At 49.0% G+C, this 22,360-nt stretch overlaps 1 protein-coding gene across 5 annotated transcripts in view; it reads left to right on the top strand.

Annotated features, from left to right (window-relative positions):
- The window catches only part of LOC102113635 (discoidin domain-containing receptor 2-like), a 45,939-nt gene that overhangs the window by 19,578 nt on the left and 4,001 nt on the right, over positions 1-22,360 (top strand). For 3 of the 5 annotated variants that reach the window (XM_088065797.1, XM_005527177.3, XM_088065800.1), the window contains 13 exons: positions 4,191-4,322; positions 7,923-8,025; positions 8,545-8,764; positions 9,263-9,410; positions 9,603-9,708; positions 10,830-11,016; positions 14,396-14,642; positions 15,610-15,702; positions 16,165-16,322; positions 16,574-16,769; positions 17,847-18,091; positions 20,513-20,634; positions 20,949-21,146. In XM_088065797.1, coding sequence (XP_087921923.1) covers positions 4,259-4,322; positions 7,923-8,025; positions 8,545-8,764; positions 9,263-9,410; positions 9,603-9,708; positions 10,830-11,016; positions 14,396-14,642; positions 15,610-15,702; positions 16,165-16,322; positions 16,574-16,769; positions 17,847-18,091; positions 20,513-20,634; positions 20,949-21,146 — 2,087 coding nt within the window. In that variant the 5' untranslated portion in view covers positions 4,191-4,258. Of the gene's footprint in view, positions 1-2,243; positions 2,385-4,190; positions 4,323-7,922; positions 8,026-8,544; positions 8,765-9,262; positions 9,411-9,602; positions 9,709-10,829; positions 11,017-14,395; positions 14,643-15,609; positions 15,703-16,164; positions 16,323-16,573; positions 16,770-17,846; positions 18,092-20,512; positions 20,635-20,948; positions 21,147-22,360 lie in introns of all 5 variants that reach the window. The other 2 variants (XM_088065799.1, XM_088065798.1) reach the window with 1 other exon arrangement.

The raw sequence follows: 22,360 nt of genomic DNA, 5'->3' as shown, positions 1-22,360 counted from the left end.
AAGGTGGTTAAGATTGAGTGCTCTTAATACCCCATCTGTCATCTCTGTGGTTAACATGTCATGGGGATGGTTGCTATGTGAGACTTTGCAGTGGGAGATTGTAGGTCTTGAGAGAACTATTGCTGACTTTTAGTTGATATATTTTAAGGATTGTTAAAAGAAAAAAGCTGGAGAGAGATGCCAGTGTTTAGGAACAGTGAAAATGTCAGTGTGCTGAGTACTGTTTGGGCCTGAGAGGGTGGGAAGGAAGCTCTGGGAAGGGACAGTAAGGGACATTGCTGCTTGTGCAGGGAAAAGGGAGGTACTTGGAACTGCTGGTTTGTGCACAATCTTGTTTTTCTGCCACTTCTGTCCTACAGAAACAGCAGCTCTGGAGCCTGGAGTTGGGAACTGGAGCCTCTGCAGCTGAGGGGATCTGTATTTTGGAGGGTGTGCTGGAGGCTCCCCTGCCCCTGCTGCTGGGTGGGGGCTCTCAGGGAATGGCCATGTCCTAGCAGGGTCCTGGCAGGTATGGCTGGGTCGTGGAAATGCTTCCAGGTTCCTCAGTTGAGATGAGAACAGAGTTCCCCTGCCCTGGATTGGTGGGGAGGCTTTGGTTTTGGTTTAGCTGAGCTAAAACCAGTGAATTTGCATTTCCTTATCTTTGGCTTTGTCTTTCTAATGGTTTCTAATTTTGGCCATGTTATTTGGATGGATTAAATTACATTTAATGCATGTTCATTTATCCCCAAGTCTGTTTTTGTGCTCTGGGCAGTTTCACAAACTGAGGACACCCCCACTCCTGTAGGACTGGCTGACAGGCAGTGGGAAAAAGCTGAAGGATTTCTTGGTCTTGTGCAGAAACACCAGCATGTCTCTGGGCTGTAGGTGAGGCACTGCCTCATGTCTGAGTCCATGGGCTGAATTCTTTCTGCTAAGCGTTTCTCATCACCAAATTCTGTTTGGTCCAAGCTGGAGCTGCGTGTGCTCCAGGGGAAGACTTCTGGGGCTGGGGTCTCTCAGATTAACTCTGAGGCAAAGAGAAATGCTCTGCCATTGTTTTGGAGACAGAGAAATGGAAATCACATTTCCCAGCCTCTTATTTCTTCAAGCATCAGATATTGCCCCAATTATTAGCTTTGCTTCTTCCCCATTGAATTCCTTTAGGAATGCCAGGAGATGCCATCCAGTCCTCCTTGGCTGTTCCTGGACCTCTTCTGAGGATGCTTTGATTCAGGATAGCTCCTCCTGTTGTGCACAGAGCTCTGTGTGTGATACACTCTGGGTCTTGCCCACAACTGTGGAGTTTCTTGGCGTGGCTCTGGAACGGGATCAGGTCCCACTCCGGGGTAATGATCTGCAAAGGAACCAGTTAAAACAAATGCCTGTTTCGGTTGGGATCTAGAGAGGCTTGCAAACACTCCAGACCTCCGTAATGGATCTCTGGAGGGAGAACAGTACCTGGAGGAGCTCCAAGTCCCACCTTCTTCATGCACATCATTGAAGAATAGCTCCCTCCCGTGCTTGCTGAGCCTGTGCTGTGCTGGGGACAGCGCTGGGTCACAGCCAGCTGCTCCTCTGTGGAGGCATGGACTGACTTTTCAGCCATGGTATCTGCTGGCTTTATTGGGGAAAAGAGCCCTCTTGCATTTCTTAGTGAGGTTTTTCAACAAGCAGATTTTTTTTCTTTTCCATTCTCCCAATGATTGTAACAGGATTTTATTCTCCTGCAGCCAGCTGTTAGCAATTAGCAACTTGATCCAGTCGGGCCTGGGAACAGAGTTTAACACTTTCTTGCCTCTCAGAGGATGTTGCTAATCCTGTTTTTGCTGGTTTTGGGCTTGTGCTGTAGTTTTGGCACTTGGTGTGTATGTGTGGGCAGGGTGGGAAGATAGGCATGAGTACAGCAAAGGACTCTAATGCAGCTGAAAGAAAAGTATTGAGCCATTACACAGGAAAACGTCCTTAGTAAGATGATTCCCAAGCAGTTTGTACAGAGAATGGTATTTAGTAGTAATTCCAGTGTGTCCTAGCTCTGGGAAGTGTGCAGTTTGGGAACCCAATCTACTTCTGGGTGAGATTAAGACTCAGCACCAACCAACATCAGTAGTTCCTCAAACAGTGACTTCTGCAGCTGGAGCTCCTTCAAAATGTTTCACCCTCTGAAGGTGTGAAAACCACTCTTGCTGACCATGCTTAGAACAGCAGCTGCTGTGGAGCTCTAAAAGCTGAGATATGGCATTGTTTGCTCTCTCCTCTCCCAGGACTCACTGACAGGCACTTTGGTGATCCAGGACTGAGAACCAAATGTGGTGGGGAAAAACAAACCCAGCAGAACCTGACCCAGCTGCTGAGGTCCCTGTGCAGGGCTGAACTGCTGGGAGCAGATCACCACTGCCACAAAGGTGAGAATTCATGTGACCAATCTGGGAGTGACAGGACCAGTCCAGACCAGCCTTTTCCTCTGTCAACAATGGAGAGAGAGGATTCATCCTGCTTGTCCTCCCTTTAGGCAAGGGCCCAATGCAAAGCCAGCTTTTGTAGGCACAGAGCTGCTGACTGGTGAGCTCTAGATCAGTTCTGGAGCTTTCTTTTCCTCTTCACCTCCTTCCATTCCAGGGAGGGAAGGATGACCTTGGATACACAAACAGCTTCAGAGTGCTTGGTCAAAACCCCTTCTTTGGCCAGACCCTCCTGCTGAGCTCTGGGCTTGTGCTTTGCTTTTGCAGGCTCACCACGGGATCACAGCCCCTTCCCAGCCCTGGCCAGGCTGCTCATGTAGGGAGCCACGAGGTGGCTGAAGCAGGAGGGACCTGGTGGTTTTAAGGTATTTTTTGGTTGTCTGGCTGGGCACAGCAAGGCACAGCTACCCAGCATTAGCTCCCCCTCCTGCCTGTGTGTTTGGCTCCCTTCCCAAGAAGGCCCTTAGTTGTTTTTCAGGCTCAGAGCCATCTTTTCTGATGGAATCCAGCAGGGACAATGGCCAGTAGCATATCCTTAGGAAAGAGAATAAAAACAGGGCAAGCTCCAGTGATTCTAACCCCGATTTAGCTTCTGGGCGTCCAGCAATCTGCAGCTGGGGGATTTCCCAAGCCAAAGGTTTTACCTTTGGATTTAAGGAGCTGTGGTGTGCCTGTCTGTTGTGAATATATCCAGTCCCTTGGGTATCCAGGACAGCTCAGGGCTGTGACTTGTAGAGTTTAATTATGTTGGGTGGAAAAAGAGAGCCTTTTGTTACCAATCTCTGAGCTAATGGCATCTGATGCTCTGCATGCATGCATGCACTGGCACAGTGATGGGCCCTTTTATAGCCTCTCCTCCTTCACTAACAAATCCCAACATTCAGTGTTGCCTTTTTATTAAAACTCTGAGGATTCTTGAGCAAACACCTTCTCGTCCTGGCAACTTTGCATTTATGGATTTGTTCTGTTTTCTTTTCTCCTGGCATTCCATTATGAGACAAAGCCTCTAGCCTGCCTTCTGTTAAATTATCCTCCAGGATGGGAGCCTCCCAAGGCTCTTTGTGTAGTGAATGTGGACATAAAGAATTCACATAACTGCTGATGTGACCTCTTGTTCCTTTAGGTGTTATCATGGCTTTCCGGTGGAATTGCCAGGGTTTAGGCCTTCGCTATTTTCCTTGTTTCCAAACAGGAAATGGAGTGTGCTCACCCATGTGAGTGCACTTGCACTTTTGGCAGCAGTGTGGACGTGCAGGGAGAGATTATTTTCACCCTGTTTTGGACCTTTATCTTAAAGGTGTGTGGCAAGTCCCAAGGTGCCTGCTTGGCTACTTGGTGCAAAGTTTTAGGTGGATAAAGCCTGCTTGGGGAGCCTGCTTGGATTGCCCAGGTTCATTTGCAGCTGCAGTTTCACTACTTGTTAATTTAGTAAGGAAAGTGACGTATTGATTCAGGAGAGATGACTTGTTTAAGAGTAGTTAAGAGGGTACATCCATCCACCCAGGAGTCATGGCAGCTGAGGGCCTGAGAGATGGATTGCACTGGCTTTAGGGGTGGTGTAGACAGTCAAGTGATCCTTGGTTCTTCACAAAGCCTCTGATCTGGTGATGAGCAGAGCAGGGCTGAGGTCAAAGACACTCTTGAAGGCAGGGAAGATTGCCCAGCCTGTCACGAGGTGATGACACACGGCAACCCTGCAGCACAGAGGGCTCTGGAGGACTCATCCTCTCTCTTTGCTTTGTCTTTCAGAGATGTAGATGGCAGCTGCTGCCTTTGAAGGACTCGTCTGACCCTGTGCAGCACCTCCAGTTGCTACCATGATCTTCTGCATGCTGCTGCTGGCCTCCCTGCCTGAGCCCTCTGGCACCGAAGTCAACCCTGGTAGGGAGCTGCCAGGCTGGGAGAGGACTCATCTCCCACCTTTTGTGTGCTCCTTCTCAGCCTTTCTTTGCCTCTCGTGGGGGTTGAGTGTAAAGGTTGCATGTAGAGATAATCACTGGTTTGAATCAATGGATTGAGATATTCCTGGACAGCTGTGCTGGAGTGGGGCACTCTCCTGCCCATCCCAGGAAGGCCCTGGCACAGGGACATCCTCCTTTCTCTGCCTGCCCAGGCCTGTGTTGAGCTCTGAATGTCCCCCCATCGCTTTGGCTCTGTGGCCTGCAGGACAAGCCTCGCTCCAGACTGGCTCAGAGGTTCTGTGCTCGCTCTGGAAAACAAATTACCAGTTAGCAAAGCATCAGCCACAGCTCTCCAGCCAGCAAGGGGCGTTCTGGGGAGAGAAATGTGGAGGGACAGATAGAAAACCTTACCTGGCACAAAGATAGGGTGGAGATATGAGCCTGTGAGTCTCTGTGGAGGGCAGGACCTCTCATCCTACAGCATTTGGCAGGATACACTCATGATGGAAATGAGTAAGATAATGGTCTGCAATGTGTTGCAAAAATTCCTGTAATGAGGTGTTTTGAGCTGGAGACAGCCTGTGAAATAAATGAGTTTAATCCTTTTCCAGCTTGGCTGGAGGTGTGGTGAGGCATCAGCGTTACCCTGAGGGCCTGTGCTGGCTCTGCTGGGGCTGGCTCTGTTTGTTTGGAGCCCTTTGTGGCTGCCTCTGACCCTGCTCTGGCCTGTGGATATTTGCAGAGGTTTGAGGTTGTGCTGCAAGCAGCCAGAAGCGAAGTGAGGGTTGTGGGGGAGCTCAGCAGCACTCCTGTGCTCCCTGTTCCACAGCATTCCCTGCCCTGTGCACCCACCACACACCCAGCCTGCGACTGGGGCTGCCACTGCTCAGCCTCATGGAGGAGGAGGGATGGCAGATGGAGGGTCAGTGCCATGCAGAATCCTTTTGTTGGTGCAGGAATGGCTCTTCCACACCAGCTCCATGGAGGTGGGTGGGCTCTGAACACAGCTCTGAGTGCTCCCACCTCCTGCAGGAATCCCTTCCATCAGGAAATAACCCCTCACACTCCTCAGCTCTGCCTGTGACATCCTCGGGCAGCTTTGCTTCCTCAGCTCCCCCAGCTGCTCCAATGCCTCTACCTGGGGCTGGCCCTGCTCTTCCCAGACAGATTCCAGCAGTGTGGCCCAGCTGGTGCTCCTGGCTGTGATGCCAGAGGCTCCATGGATTATCCTGACCTCCTGGGCTGCTCCAGGAGCAGCCTGAAGCATGTCCTGCATTACCTTATAACCCCCAGGGGCTGCTTTGGGGGTGATTTCAGAGCTGTGTGGCAGGGTCCTGGTGAGTCCTCTTGTCTTGCAGCAGTTTGACCTCCCTGACAGACAGGTTGGGCCACCTCTCTGAGCCCCAGTGTCTCCTGAGTGCACAGTAAAGGCTCAGGAGAACCCTAAACAGAACCCAAAGACGGTTTTGCTCAAGATAAGTGCACGTGGTGAGAGCCTCATGCTGCTGGTTTTGGTGAGAGCTGTGGCCACCCACAGAGTGCATCCCTCAATGCCAAGGACACTCTGGTGCCAGCCCTGGGCTTGTGAACAAATGGGTTTTGTTCAGGGTTGCAGGAGGAGTCAGTCCCCCAGAGCCTTTCCCAACAAGCTTTCCATCTGCCATTGCTGGCCAGTGCGTGTCTGACCTTTAAATCAGGTGTGAGCACACAGGACTCCCACTGCAGGAGCACAAGGAGCACTTTCTGCTTTCAGATGGTGACCCCACCCTTTTGGAAGCTCTCCATATATTTACCCATAGCTCACAACAGATCAGGTTGTGCTGGGCCAGGTGAGAGTGAAGACAATTGAGGTTTGGTTCCCCAAATCACCTGATTGTGCAGGACTTGGAACTCTTGGTTGGCTTCCAGCAGGCACAATTGCTCCTGTCTGAGGCAGACAGCAGTTTCCTCCCAGGGAGTTCTTGACAAACCCCAGGCTGTGAATGTTGTGGGTGATACCAGGAGCACACCCAGCTCAGCAGGGTCCCATCCCTCTGATTCTGAAAGGGTGCATGGATGGGCTGTCACACAGCTGAGCTGCGCCCCAGGGATACCCTCAGATCACTGCAGCTTCCAGAGCCAGTGCTTGGCTATTTGTTTGCTTGTGGTGGCTGTGAGTTTGTTCAGCTGGGTTTTTTTGAACCCATGGGAAATTGTGGTGTTGGAGAGTTTAATAGGTTAAGGATTTATAATTCTGTTTTTGAACTCTCCCACCTGACCTTTTGATGCCTCCTGGTTCTGGTGTTTTGAGAGGCAGTGAGGATATCTGTTGTTCAGTCTAAATGATCTTTGTCATACTTCAGTAATCCCTTTTGTAAAGATGAAGCTGCTGATCTTCATCATCTATGTTGCCCTCTCTGCCTTTTGATGAGGGAAGGAAGGAGCAAGAGCTCTATTCCTTATCTGCTTGGCATCTGACCATGAATACAGGCAGTGCTGTAACACTAATTCTAGTTTGTTTCATAGGTATTCCCACAATCTTTAAAAATATTAAATATTTTTTAATATTAAGTAACCTGGTATCATTAGGAAATGTTGTGACCAGCCATCTCCTTTACCTGGTGATTTAGGAATACTCAGAACATCACACATTCCCTGATACAGTGCCTAACAGCTGCAGGCAAACCCTGTTGAAGCACCACCCTCTGCTTGCAAACATTTCTGCATCAGATCTGTCAGGCAGTTATTCAGCCTGAGGTGCTTTATTCTGTGTAGTGATAACAGCAAGGTGGTTTTCATCCCTCTGTCTTGTCTTGTAGCTTCTGAACCTGCTTGAATGGATATCATGGAATCCCAGAATCTCCTGAGTTGGAAGGGACCCACGAGGATCCTTGAAGTGCAACTCCTGTTGAGCTGTATCCAGGTTTGGTACAAGGGTGGCAGGAGATCATCTCTGAGGTCCCTTCCAACCCAGCTCATTCTGGGATTTTGGGACACCAGGAGGACACCCAGGGCAGCCCTGCCCGAGGGAGAGGCAGCCAGAACTGCTCCTGTGGAGCACAGACATGGTCAGATGTGAACTCCAGCCTGCAGTGACAGGACAGAGCAGATATTTTCTTGACTTGTCATCTGTGATAGATGTTTAGCTTCTCCCTTATATCTCAACTGGTGAAGGTAATAATTGTTCCCATTTGAACACAAGTCAAGCATCCAGTTTATTCCAGGGGAAGAAAAATCTTGAACAAAAGCTCCCTTTTTATGTCATTATTATTATTATTATTGACAAATTATTGATGAATAATTTGTCCTTGTAAAATGGGTCCATGCAACCAGTAACAATAATATGGTTTGGGATTTCATGCTCTTAAAATGTTTCTTTGTAAAATTTTTTTGCCTTGCCTGGGCTCTGCTGAATGATACTTTAAGTCTACTTTTCAGTTTATGATAATTATGAAGTATTTAATCCTTCTTGTTTTTTGCATTCCTTATTTTAGCATTACCATGTTTATTCCCTGGGTGTGATAGCCTTAGAATTAAACTTTCCTGGTGATTTTAAAAGAAATGAGTGCTGATCTTTGCTTGTCTGTGTTCCCATTTGCAGCAATCTGTCGTTATCCCCTGGGGATGCACGAGGGGACCATCAGGGATGAGGACATCACTGCTTCCAGCCAGTGGTACGACTCCACAGGGCCCCAGTACGCACGGTGGGTTCACCTCTGACAACAAATTCAGTCCTTTTTTTCCCCTAAATACCCAATATGTGGTTGAGGAAGAAGATCCCCTACCCTTAAAACCTTGTTTGCTGCTTCCATACTCAATCTGGGCACAGAGAAAGGCCAGGAGGCAATGGCAGTGCTCACAGCTGTGGTACAGGAAATTCTGGTTAAATATTAAAGAAAAAAAAATCCTTCTCCATGAGAATGAAGTGGTGCTACAGGGCAGCGAGCAGTTCCCTACTGAGCAGCAGGGTTGTTTCTGATCACCTTGGAAATTGATGTCTGGGGAAGAAATTATTCCAAGCAGTTAATGAAAGATATCTGGGGCTGAGGAGCTGTTCTGCACAGGGCAAAACTGCCTGTAGGATTTCAGCCTCAGCTGACCATCAAAGGGCAGAGGTATTTGGTAGCCATTGCTGGCTTTGTTGCTTCCTCCCAATCCTCCGAAGTTTTGTGTGTTTCCTCAATTAATCTGATTATTTTTAATGTGTGTGACTGTCCCCTCAGATTACAGAGGGAAGAGGGGGATGGAGCCTGGTGCCCAGCTGGTTTGCTGGAGCCTGAAGATGTGCAGTTCCTGCAGATTGACCTGCACAAGCTGTTCTTCATCACCCTGGTGGGCACCCAGGGCCGGCACGCCCGCGCCACGGGCAAGGAGTTCGCCCGCGCCTACCGCATCGACTACAGCCGGAATGGGGAGCGCTGGATCTCCTGGAGGGGCAGGAAGGTGAGCCTGGGGGGAGCTGGCTCTGCTTGGAGAGCTGCACCGTGCAAGGCACATCCTCCACATCCTGCTTGATGCGTTGTACTTCATCCTGGCTCTGCTGGAGCAGCGTGTTCTGCCTCAGTTCTGTGCTTGCCGTGCATCATCTGGTATCATCCAGCAGCGCTGCAGCGTTGCTGACAGTGGGGAGCACTGGGATCAGCAGTGGCCAGGACTGGAAACTGCTGCTGGGTTTGTCTCTCACACAACTGGTTTGGGTTTTCTGGCCCTGAGTAATAGTGTGCTCAGGAACAGCGGCTGCATGATGTGGAGGTGCTACACAAGGTGTGTCTTCTCCTTTGCCCCTCTCAGGGCAGGATTCTCAGCTGTGAGAATTCTACTGTGGAGCTGGTGCAAAGGTGCTTTTATTCCAGAGGGGATGTCTGAAGTTTTCTTCCTTTGTCCAAGTCCCCTGAGCTGATTCCCCTAAATCAGGAAAACCGTGGCTCTTCTCTCCTCCAGGTGATCGACGGCAACATCGACACCTACGACGTGGTGCTGAAGGACCTGCGGCCGCCCATCATCGCGCGCTTCGTGCGGCTGATCCCCGTCACCAAGGCACCCATGACTGTCTGCATGAGGGTGGAGCTCTACGGCTGCGTCTGGCACGGTGAGTGCCCGTTCCTACCCCTGGCACTGCCCTGGCACTGCCCTGGCACTGCCCTGGCTGGGGCTCCCCCACATCCCCGAGCGTGCACAGGGATCCCCCAGCCCGTGGAACTGCTGCTGCTGGTCCACATCATAAATAAAAAGATCACACTGCTGCTGCTGTGTTTCTGAGGTGTATGGCCTTCTTTTTTAGATGGTTTGGCATCCTACAGCATCCCTGAAGGAGGGACAATAGCAGCTCCTGGCTTCCCCATCGTTTATCTGAATGACTCGACCTACGATGGCTACCAGGAGCGCAGGTAGGAGAAGTTGTCCTCTTCTCTCTCTGTCACTGTGCAAAATTCTTTCCTACTCTCCCTGTTACTGGTGTCTTGTATCCCAAATGCTTCTTTGTGCTTGTAGGATGTTGGAAGATGCTGGGTAACAATGTATTTATATCTTTATATATTAATTATATTTGTGTCTTTGTGTATTAATATCTGATGGTTTCAAGCTGGGCTGATACAGTAGAGCTTGGATATTCAAAAGGAAAAGGTTTTTATATACAGAGTAGGTGTTGCATGTAGCTGACCAGCACTGAGGAGCCCAGGTGTGCTGGGGAGTGTCAGGGAGCTGCAGGTGTAGGCACAAAACCCAACCTGCTAAGCCAGGACTCTTTGGAACTACTTAATCTCTACTTCACTTGCCTGACTGGCCTGGAAGTAGGAATCTGCCTCTTCCAAAATCCTGCTTTGCAGCTCCAAGGCACACGTACCTGTGCTCTAGTGACAGGAGGGCTCACCTGGGGTGGATTTGCAAAGCCAAGGACTTGCAGGGGGAGTCAGAATTGTGCCACACTGGCATCTTCTGCTCAGGAACAGTGCTGGAAAACTGTATGAGGGGCTCTGTACCCTCACATAGGAGTGGAATGAGGCAGGGTCCTGGCAAAGAGTCCAATCAGCCTTGGGAAGAGCCAGTAACACTCTTAGGAGCAATGCCAGACATGATCCTGGGCAGAGCTGGCTGTGGCTCATGTGCTGCCCATGGTCTCCTTCCCCACTTTCCTGTTCTGTGCCTGCCTGCAGGACTTTCCCCACAGGTTCCCCAGCACAGGATGGAGCAGTGTTCCTGCCATGCCTGGTGAGATGTGGGAGATCACACAGTGTCATTCTCCAGAGTGTCTGATTTCATTCTCCAGAGGCTCTGCCTGTAGCTCAGCTTTGCTCCTTGACACCAGTGCAAAATCTTCTGCCTTTTCCCTGGGAATGAGGCTAAAATCCCAGCCCAAACAACACCAAGGTGGTGCTGCATAAGAACAGTGAACAAATTCTTGTCCAGGATGGGTCAAGAGTAGGAAAACTGATGTTTTGCTGGCACCAGGTGAAAGACACGTGTGGTTTCCCCCTGGAGCTGTGGCTGACTGTTGCTTCTCCCTGGCCAGGCACCTGTATGGAGGGCTGGGCCAGCTCACAGATGGAGTGCTGGGGCTGGATGACTTCACCCAGAGCCACCAGTACCGCGTGTGGCCAGGCTATGACTACGTGGGCTGGAGGAACGAGAGCTTCAGCACGGGCGCCGTGGAAATGGAGTTCCAGTTTGACCGCCCGCGGAACTTCACCTCCATGAAGGTAAGTCAGCGTGGCCCCTCTCCAGGGGGACAGGCTTTTTGGGTCTGGGGGCTTGCAGGTTGGCCCTTCTGGACACTGAATGGGTTGGAAGGGACCTTGAAGCTCATCTCGTTCCACCCTCTTCCATAGGCAGGGACACCTTCCACTAGACCAGGCTGCTCCAAGCCCTGTCCAGCCTGGCCTTGAGTACTCTTCCCAAGGCATGAGGACACACAAAGTGCCTGGCAGCAGAATTTGAGCAGGAGATATCCCAAGTTTTCCAGTGTAGAAAGGTGAAGAAGGTGAGCACTTGCTTCTTCAGTGCTCAGACTCTCCTTCCAGTATTTGGCTTGAAGGAATAAAAAGCAGACACCTGAAGCAGTGTTTAGGCAGCTGAGATGGATTTAGGATGTAGGATTTACTGACCCCTGAGGTAAAGGAATGTGGCTGTACTTCCATTTTGACCAAACATTTCTCTGGATGCCTCAGCCTGTGCTTGTGCTGTGGGAAATTTTTTAAACACACAGGAAAAGCACGAGCTGAACTTTGAGTCTGTAGTAAACAGCAGGATCTTTTAAAAAGGATTGGTGGCTTTTCTTGTAGAGATTTCAAATGAAGGAGAACCTACCACATCCTTAAGTAAATTGTTTTGGTGGTTACTTACTCTGGTTTTATTTTGTCTATTTTTAACTTGAGACTGTTGGCTCTTTGCCTGTTTTTGCTGGCAAAAATAAGAGTCCTGCCTTCTCAGAAATCTTCTGCTTCTACACCATGATTAAACCACTCTCTTAATCTTTGCTTCAGTACTAAGCTGGCAGACTTGTCAATGCCTTCCTGGTGAGACCAAGGGTCATTTTTGGAGCAGTCACCCAATCCTTTCTTTCTTTGCTGTCTACTCTTTCGGAGGTACAGAATCTGGATCTGGACTCAGGCTTTCCATCAAACTGCATAAAAGAATGGTACCAATTTCCTGCTTTTGGATGATTCCTCTTTGTTTGTGAATCTTGTGATGATAGTAATCCTCCAAGCTAAGAGGGAGGGAGCCAGTGGTCATTAAGGCTTTGGGATTATGCTAAAATTCAGTTCCAAGTTATTAGTGTCCAGGATAAAAGTCCAGTGTGGAAAGCATCACTTAGATTTTTGTCCCTGAGTTCACTACCCTGACATGAGGTTTCAGTCCTTGAGATTATTTTGGGAAACTCCCTCCCTCCCACTAGTTTATTTTATTGCTAGTGATTCTGCTGTCTCCCTCAGGTCATTGAAAAAAAGTAGCAAATAATTTTGATTTAGGAATGCATTCCTCTTGGAAAAACAGAGAAGAATTTCTGCCTTAAAATTTCTAAGACTTACTAGTTGATGATGTTTAATCAAATTAATATATTGCAGGAGCCCACACTATGCTAATTGGGGACAGATGCCTTCCAAAAATCTGTCTTGTAAACACAATCATCCTGATAAACCAAACACATCAGATCATAAGAACAGCTACTTCATCCAGCATCTAATTAAAAAGCTGTTCTGATTAGCATAAATTAATCTTCATTATTTATTGAATGTTGCCTCCTTCAGCTTTGCATTTCTTTTGTACAGGCCAGGTGGTCTGTGGATCATTTTTGCATCCTCTTACCTTTTAGCTTTATCCCAGTCCTCTGAGCTTTCCCAGTATCCAAAAAAGTATTAAGGATAAATGTTAGCCACATTGCAACTGCATTGTATAGGCTTGCATGCTGTAAAATTGGACTTCAGTAGGAGATGTTTGCAATAGAAAATGTCTCTGTATCTGTCCAGGATGGAAACACATCCAACTCCTGTCCAAATATGGCACAAATTGAATATTCCAGGCACCAGGCTTTCCTGCCTGGTTATGAATGACTGTTTCTCCTTATTGAATAATGTTGTCTAAGCTTCATCTGGTCTTAATTATAGGCAAATACCCTCCTTTTGTCTTTTTGCTGCTCATCAGGCTGCTTGTCCTCATTAGTGCTTCACTGCTTTTCCCTGCAGGACCTCGCAGAGGCCAAGCAATTAATCGGGTTCAAGGCTGTAGGTGGTTTGGAAACTGTTGCTGTCACAGTGGCAAATACTCCACAGTCCCTGGGAAATGATTCCTGGGGTCTCTGGGGAGGGCAGGACCACTGAGAATGGAGCAGGCAGAGGGATATTGAAGACTTTGAGTCGCTTTATTTCTTCTGGTTCCTGGTCAGTGGCCACAGATATTGTGGGTCCTGAGCTTCAGGTCTTCATAACAGAGCTCAAGGTGATGCTGAGCCACCAGGAGAAGATGATGGATGCAGACTTAGGTGAGGGTTTCCTAAAGCTCAGATCCTTACTTGTCTTCAAGGTGCAGCCAGAGCAGGTGTATGCCAGGGGAATATCTGCTTGGGGTTTTCCTAGGCTGTGGTTTTTGGAAGGAATTATCTTAGACTGCAGCTGCTAAAAGTTTCTAAATGCTAAGAAATTTGGGACACAATCCTCATCTAATGGCAGAGATCAATTGTGATGTGTCATAGCTCCTGCTGGTTCCTCAAAAGAGGGACCAAGGACAAAGAAATCCCTGGGATTCCTCATGCCAAGAGGGACAGAAGAAGAATCCAAGAGCAGTATTTGGGTGTGGATTCTCCATGCTCTTCCTTGCTTCACTGTTTCATTACCAAATGGCTGCTGTGTCATTGTTTCCACACTGGCCTCTGAGACTGGTTTCTCTGGGGGTTTTGGTGGGTTCAGTAGTTCATTTTTCTAACATGGTTGTTACAGTTCACAGACCACAATCCATGGGCTGTCCACTCCAGCAATTGATCTTTGAGTAATATTTAAGCTGCAGCTTTGTCCATTCTAACTATTATTAATGATCAGATTGTTACATACAAATTTCACTACGATCCATCTTTACTATTATTAATGATCAGGTTATTAGTTACACTCTAATCCATCTTTGACTTGCAGAACAGAGCCATGTAGTTCAGGTTAAATTCAACTTGTGGCCTAACAATTCCACTTATTAACAATTCTACTTGTGTCAAGAAATTAAAATAATACCAAATTTTTAACTCTTAAGAGTTTAGGTGTGTTTTTTCTTTCCCTTCTTAGGTTAAATGTTCAAAGAGAATTGCTCTGCAAGGCTTTAGATTAGTACAAGGTTTGCTTGATGGATTTTTATATGGGCCTTTTGAAGAGCCTGCCAGAATCTGACCATTAATGTAGATTTTGCAGGTAAAATTCAGAGCTGTTTCAGGATAGCTTTTTGCCCAGTGTTCTCATTGCACACTGGAAGAAATCACTCATTCTGCATTCATACAGGGAGCTACTGGAAATGGAAAATCTTCATGAAAGGAGCATCCCTGGGGCTTGATTTAGGTGCCAGTAAATCTCCTCTCTGACGGATCCATTCTCCCCTTCCCAGGTGCACTGTAACAACATGTTTTCCAAGGGGGTGAAGATTTTCCAGAGGGTGGAGTGCCTGTTCAAACCCCGGCTGATCGCAGACTGGGAGCCCGAGCCTGTGGGGGTGGCCACGGTCCTGGATGACAAAAACCCCAGCGCCAGGTTTGTCACCGTGCCCCTGCAGCAGCGCGTGGGCAAGGCCATCCTGTGCCGCTTCTACTTCGCTGACACCTGGATGATGATGAGTGAGATTTCCTTCCAGTCAGGTGAGTGCTCCTGAGCTCAGGCAGACCTGGAGGAGCACAGGGAGCAGGATGTGTGGATTGACAGGGGCTGCACGGTGGGAAGGGGGAGGCTGTACTGGAGGGGCTGAAAGGTCCCTTTGATTTCCAGGCTGATACTGAAGTACATGAGCAGAAGCACGACCAGGGCAACCAAAAACCAGACTGTAGAGCAGTTGTTCTTTTTTGAAACAGATCAGAGAATCACAGAATCCCCTGAGCTGGGAGGGACCCCCAGGATCACCCAGCCCAGCTCCCAGCCCTGCCCAGACCCCCCAACATCCCACCCTGGGCATCCCTGGAGCTCTGGCAGCCTCGGGGCCGTGCCTATTCCCTGGGGAGCCTGGGCAGTGCCAGCAGCCTCTGGGCGAAGGAACTTACCCTTTCCCTGAACTGCCTGACCCTGACACAACTCCAGCTGTTTCCTTGAGTCCTGTCACTGGTCACCAGAGTGAAGAGATCAGGACCTGCCTCCACTTCCCCAGCTGCCTGCTGGCTATGATATTGATTTTTGCTTCTCTTTACCAAATATTTTGTTAGGAATAATTCAAGTATATCTAGAGATGATGAGATCAAGTTTAGCAGATTATAAAAAAATAGAGGCTGACTTTTTTTTTTCCTTTAAGCCTTAACTATGATGCAGAAGTCAATGCCATGAAATGCTGTAAAAGGCTCTGGAGGGAAAAGGACAAAAGTCTTGGAGAAAACCACCAGGACTGACAGGGAAAGTTGTAACTTTGTGTTCTAAAATCTCTAATCAGCTGTAATGAGAGGACATTGCTGAGGGAGGAATTCCCTGGGTGCTGCTTATTGCTCACCTTGCAGACAGCAGCCCCTCCTGTTCCTGATCTGCCTGAGCACCAGCCCCCTCCTGCTGGGGTTGGGATTGCAGGGACTGCTGGCAGGAGCAGGGAGTTTTTGTTGGGCTGACACATTTCCTTTCCTTCCACAGACATGGAGAGTGTGAATCCCAGTTTTGTTACGGTAGCCACAAGCACCACGGATCTCCTGGAAACGGAGCTCAACGTTACTGAGGGCACCTGGGGTAAGGACTTCTGCCCCTTGGCCACTCCAAGGGCTCAAGTGTTGGGAAATTTCACAGGAACATCCCACTTCATGTGGTCTTTCCCTCCATTTCTGGAGATCTGGGGATGGCTGAGCAGTGCCTCGTGCACAGGGCAGCACGTGAGCCTCAGCTGGCCAGGGCTGCCTCAGAAGGTGGGCTGGAGATTTATGTGGACCAGTGAAACTCTGAGCACTGCCTGCTCTAGGATGGATCCACTGCAGGAATCTGTTCTGCTCACAGCAACCTTTGATTGCAGAAGTGCTCTGCACAGTTCTTAGCTCTTTGAGCCTCCAGAATGAGAATTTCTGGTAAGAGCAAAATGTGAACACAGCTGGTTTAGGGAGCTGCCCAAGATCTTTTCTCTACCAGACTGTAGGAAGTTGGCTGGCACAGAAAACCTCTGGTGCTTTAACCCCGGATTCTCCTTCTCTGTGACTGCAGGAACCACATCTTCTGTAACCAGCACCTGGATAGGGGAGAAGGCAGATGACTCCAACACCTCCATCCTCGTGGGCTGCCTTGTGGCTATTATTCTGCTGCTCCTGATGATTATAATCATCATTCTTTGGAAGCAATATGTGCAAAAAAGGTTGGAAAAGGTAATACAATGGGGCTATTTTGTTGACACAAGTTCAGAACTAATCATTAACCCTAATGAGCTCAGAACTATGTGAAAAGCACAGGATTTCCCCAGCTTCATGGAGTAGCTAAAGCTGCTCTCACAGCAGGGGAGGATGCCAACCTTCTCCAAGATATTACTGGAAGTTGCTGTGGTTGCAGCCAAGGCATTACTTAACAACTGAGCATCACCTCAGTGTTTATGGGTTTTTTTTTCCCATCTCCTCTGCAGGCCCCACGTCGAATCCTGGAGGAGGATGCCACAGTTCGCCTCTCCTTCTACAGCTACACCATTGCCAACAACCAGACCCAGATCCACCAGTCCAACCCCACCTATGAACGTGCTTTCCCACTGGATTTGGAATATCACCAGCCAGCTACACTGCTCCAAAAGCTTCCAGAGCTCTCCCAAAGTGCAGAGGATTCAGGTAACATCGTCAGTCTTCAGAAGCTGCATGTTTCTTCTTTTATTTCTGTCAGATTGTAAAATGTGCCACTTGTCAAAGTTTGCCATCTTTGGCTCCTGTGCAGTGCAGCAGCCCAGGGAGCTCAGGCAGTGTTGTGGAACACTGGCACCTCTTGGCATGGAACTGTGACAGCTGGAGCAGCAGTCCCACTAGAGGGTGGTGGCCTTTTATTCTATTTGACAACTGTTGATGTATTACCCAGGTCATCTTCTAGCAGCTGGTTTGGGCAGTCAGAGCAATCACACTTCATTTGTGGAGATGCTGCCTGCAGCACTCCTGGGAGAAGACCTTTAACACCTTTCTCTGCAGCCAGGGCTCTTTGAAATTCCTGCAGAGAAACCAGAAGGAAATAGAGCAGGGAATTGTCTGTGGCTTGGACAATTTTGGACCCACACAGAAGGGAATGTTTCCAGCAGTGTTTTGTACTCAGTGAAGGCAGTGCTCAGTGGTGAATGGAAGGGCAGTGCTGCATTCCTCACACTGACAAGTTGCTAAGATCCAGCATTATTCTACACAGGGAGACTGGATTGAGCCAGGGTGTGAATTTGAAGCAGAAAAATTATTCTGTGTAATACTAACCCTACAGGGTGTTAATTCTAAAGCATTGTCCCATATTTATGTGAATAAGCTGTAAGAGGGAGGGGAGTTTGCTACCAGAGGACATGGGAGAAATGGAAGCCTCGATCAGTTCTTGTTGCAGGAGGGAACACAGAGCAGGTTTGAAAAAACATCCCCAAGTCAGGTAATGGAAACTGATTGTACTTGGGATGAATCAGAAACAAAAAATCACTTCAGACTCGCCTCCCTGTCTGGACAAGAACTGCAGCTCTCATGGCTGGCTAGAACAGGCTGTGTTGAGCAGGAATTTGCTGGCAGCTCACAGGTATTGCTCTGGTTAAAACAGAGCAGCATCTCCTGTGTAGGTGTCCCAGCAGGTGGCCAAATTCCCAGAGCTGTGGGATCGGGAGGAGTGGAAAGTGGGACGTGCTGGTTCTGGGGGAGTGAGTGTGTGACTCAGCTGTCTTTGGCTCCCCTCAGTGTGCAGTGGGGACTACGCTGAGCCCGACCTCACCAAGTCCACCCCTCACCAAGGCTTCCAGAACAACGTCCCCCACTACGCCGAGACCGACATCGTGCACCTGCAGGGGGTGACTGGCAACAACATGTACGCAGTGCCAGCCCTCACCGTGGACTCCCTGACCAAGAAGGACATCTCCGTGGGGGAATTCCCCAGGCAGCAGCTGAGGCTCAAGGAGAAGCTGGGGGAAGGACAGTTTGGAGAGGTACAGCCATTCTCTGCTGCTTGTTCTCCAGCAGAGAGGAGGTGCCTGGCAGAGAGGAATCTTTTGAGGTGTTGCTTGGTGGTACTGAGGGTCCTGCATATAAAATGTGTGTTTGCCCTTGGGGAAAGCTGATATATCCCCCAGGCTAAGCCACTGAGCCTTGTGCAGCTGTCAGGCTCCTTGGTACCACTGGGGTCTTTATCAATAGATGAACTTGCAAATTTTTCTGTCTGCTATCTGTATCTGTTCATTCCCACCTAGGGTTGGGAATTCAGACTTCTGCATCTTCCATGGACATCTCAAATGTGATGGCTGTCACCCACCTTTAGACATGTGGGTTTGGAAACTCTCCACAGTCCAGCTAACACTGCTAGAGCAGCTTTCCCAGTCACAGATGGACGTTCTGGGGGTGCTCTGCACACTGACCCAAGCAAAGACATTTCCCAGGCACTGTGGCACCCTCATATGTTCTCGCATTGCTTCTTGCTCAAGCCCCAGTTTGTCAGCAGCCTCAGGCAGAATGATGCACACATCTGTCCTCTGCCAAGCTTTCCCTTTGCTCCTTGAGCTCATTTCAAGCTGTCAGTGCTTTCACCTCATCTTTTCTTCTCTCCCTACTTCATTTTCACACCATCTGTAGCTCCATCCTGAGCAGGTCTTTCTCTCTCCTGCTCTCACTTTTCCACTGTCTTCTCTTCACAGATTTTGTTCACTCACAGCCTTAAATTCTGCTTCTCTATCACATTTTGGCAAGCACAGCCCTTCACTGCCTGCTCTGTGATGTTCCCATCTTTGTGGTTCCTCCATTCTGACACCCCACCTTCCCTACCCCAGCCCCTTTCCTGTCCCCTCACTGTTTCCAGGGGAGGTGCTGACATCTTCAGCCTCCTCACCTGGCTGTCAGTGTAGCCCTTTCTGCTCTTTCCTGCATCCTGCTCTGTGCTCCAAAAGTGGGACACAGATGATTTTCTCATTGGCTTGCCTCTGGTTTCTCTTTTCCTCTTATGCTGTCCTTCTAATAACTGCAATAACTCCTCCTCTGTATTGATTGGAGATGGGCTCTCCCATCTCCATTTTCCTTGAGGATGGATTCAGAGCCTGTTCCTTTCCATGGATCACAGGCTCTTTTACAAATACACTGCACCACATTTTCCTGTCTCTCCTTCTCACCTCCTTAGTCTTTCCCGCAATGGCCATGCCATGCTCTGCTCCACTGCTCTGGCTCTGTGTGCTCCTAGAAACAGAGCTCACTGCTTCTTTCAGGTCTCCACTTTTCCTTCCTTTCAGTCTTTTGTCTTCCTTGCTCCCATGGAAGCAGCAGCACCCCTCCCTGGTGACACATCACCTCGGAATTACCTGTGCTTATTCCTGTGGCTCTTCCTTGTCCCAGGTCTCATGACTGTACTTTCCCCACAGCTGATTGATTCTCTGTGGGACTGCAGCAGCATCTTTGTCCACCTTTGTTTTGTTGGTTTTGTCCACCTTTGTTCCCGTTCTGCAGGTTTGTCCCATTTTCTCTGCTGCCTCGTTTTTCCCCTCGCCATGCTTGTGACGTAAGTCCATTTGTCCTCTTCATTATGCCCCCATTCATTCACAAAATTCATTATGCTCCCATTACATTCCCCTCACTGCTGCAAGTCTTTGACTGACACATCCAGTCTGCTCCTCTTTTCCAATCCTTTTTCCTATCCACACCTTCAGGTCTGTCTGCTTTCCCCACCCAGTTCTTCGTTTGGATGCACATTCTGGTAAATTCTTAAGCAAGTGTCTTGTCACCCCTTCTTGTACAACCCTGGCAGTTATTTTATATCATCAATCTTTAATTTATTGGAAGAAATTTGGGATTGTGTGTAGTCATTAGAGTACTTATTTATCTTTGGGTATGTGTGCAGGTGAGGTGTTCACATCAGGGACACGTATGCACACACTTTCCTTCCTTTTTTCCTCTGGAATTTGAGGATTTTGGATAACTGGCTGTAGTTCTTGGATGCTCCTCAGTGAAGTCTGAGCAATGCCTCAAGCCAGGCCATGGTTTGATGGTTCTGGGGTTGTGTGAGGTGCTTTAGTGCAGAGCAGACAAATCCAGGCTCTGGGGCCTTCCTGAACGTCCCCAGTAGGTGCTGGGTGAACTGGGCTGCCCCAGGCAGCTGCAGCAGTGCAGTAAATGCAGCTTGTTGGGAACTCCTCTGGCTTTGATCCCTGTGTGCTCCTGTGTCATGGGCTGTGTCCTGGACACGTTGTGTCAGGATCTAGGGCCAACCCTTGGGTCACTTCTGATCACAGCTGTGTCACCTTCACCAGATCATCCACTGGTTCATTCTGCCAGCAGCGACCAACCAGTGACCTGGCTGTGATGTTGTTTTCCCTCTGGTTTTCTGCCTGTGTGTGCTCTTACAGCTGCCTCTGCCTCCTGCCCTGCAGGTGCACCTCTGTGAAGCTGATGGCCTGCTGGAATTCCTGGGAGTCTCATCCTCAGAATTCACTCACCAGCCGGTTCTTGTGGCGGTGAAGATGCTGAGATCAGATGTCAACAAAACAGCCAGGTAAGTGCAGCTGCAGTGCCAAGCAGCTGGGGAGGAAAGCAAATACTCCCCAAGCAGAGGTTAGCCCTGCTGAGGCAGTGCTGTGTGTCTGTGGTGTATATTCCACGTGTTCATGGCAGGAGCAGGACACAGCAGGGAGTGGGGGATAGGGGAAGCCTGAAATGCTGCATTCATCCCGTTTGAACACGAGCTCAGAACCAGTTTCACACCTGTGTGTGCAAAGTGTAAATCCTTCTGAACTGAGAACACACCTCTTGTGCTCTCCCCAGATGAAGGAACAGCTTGGGATTCAAAGGTGTTTTCTGTTTTACCAGGAATGATTTCCTGAAGGAGATCAAGATCATGTCCCGGCTGAAGAACCCGAACATCATCCGGCTGCTGGGCGTGTGTGTGCGGGACGACCCCCTGTGCATGATAACAGAGTACATGGAGAATGGAGACCTCAACCAGTTCCTGTCTCAGAGGGAGATCTACAGCAAATTTGCCATTTCAAACAACATCCCCTGTGTCACGTAAGAGAAGCTGCCTGCCTTGTTGGGATAAATCAGAGATACAGAGACACCAGATTTATCTGCTGTGCCTTCCCAGCAGGGACCTTCCTGCAGCCTGGCCATTGCCATGGCACGTGGGCACCTGTCCTGCTGGTGTGGGGCTGTTCCTGAGCCCTCTGGAGGTCCCTGAAGTGTCCCTGACAGAGCTGTTCAGGTCACAGAGGCCACCTTAGATGTATTTATTGAGGTGACCATCTCCTTGTTAGTGGGCTTGCATCAAATGTTTCATTGGTATGAAAATCAGTTGCATTACAGCAAGAATTTTGGGGTGAAAATCAGGAATGTCTCTTAGGCTTTTAAGAAGGTTCATATGTTCTCCAGTGTCCAAAAAATATTGCTTGAGAGGAGCTGAGTGTGGAGCTTCAGTAAAAAGAAAATTTCATCAGCCAACAGAAGGAGAATATTTGGCAAAGAAAAACACATTTGTGAGCAGTGGCACTTGTCTCTTTCCTCAATGGAAGGATTAAATCTGCCATAAAAGCGTCTCTGCTATTGCAGAAATGCTTTCCCCAGAGGAGAGTCATGTAGGACTAATAGATTCTGCTTAATAAGAAGCCCTGCACTGACCAGAAGCTGCAGCACTGTGAGCCTTTGGTGTGCTCCTCATCCTCCCCAAAGGATTTCCTGTATTTGTGGTTCAGGCAGGCAGAGCCAGCTCTGATGTGCTGGACAGGAGGTGGCTGGGGCTTACAACAGCCAGACAACACCAGCCCTGCTGCCAGGACCTGTCAGTGGTTCTGTCAGGAGTGTTAACCTGGTGTCCTGCAGTCAGGACATGCCTGTAGGAGGGGAGAGGATTTGTGTGTGAGTAGGAGTAGATTCCAGCTCTCTCCTGCCCTTTCTGCCCATCTGAAATCTAATTCACTTTTAGACTTTTAAGTTGTTTTTTTTCCTGGCCAAAGCCTCCAAAGGTTCTGCCTTTATCTCCTCTTCATTTCTCATCTGACTTTGAGCACTGTCACTCACATTGTTCTACCTTGCTTTCCATTACTTGGCTCTGCCTCTAGTTTTTCACTGTCTCCCACTGATCTTCAGCCTCTCCTTCTGTCCCTCCCAGGGAGAAAGTGTCCCACAGAGGCAGCTCTGAAGGGGCTGTGTCCTGGCAGGAATGCTCTGCCTGCTCCAAACTCTGTATCCTGCAGCTTTATTAATCCTATCTTCATTTAGCTAATGGA

This window comes from Pseudopodoces humilis, chromosome 22 (assembly GCF_049639895.1).
Source record: "Pseudopodoces humilis isolate 2021_Gansu_Grassland_sample_001 chromosome 22, ASM4963989v1, whole genome shotgun sequence".
Taxonomy (NCBI): Eukaryota; Metazoa; Chordata; class Aves; order Passeriformes; family Paridae; genus Pseudopodoces; species Pseudopodoces humilis.
This window is presented reverse-complemented; position numbering and strand designations above follow the sequence as displayed.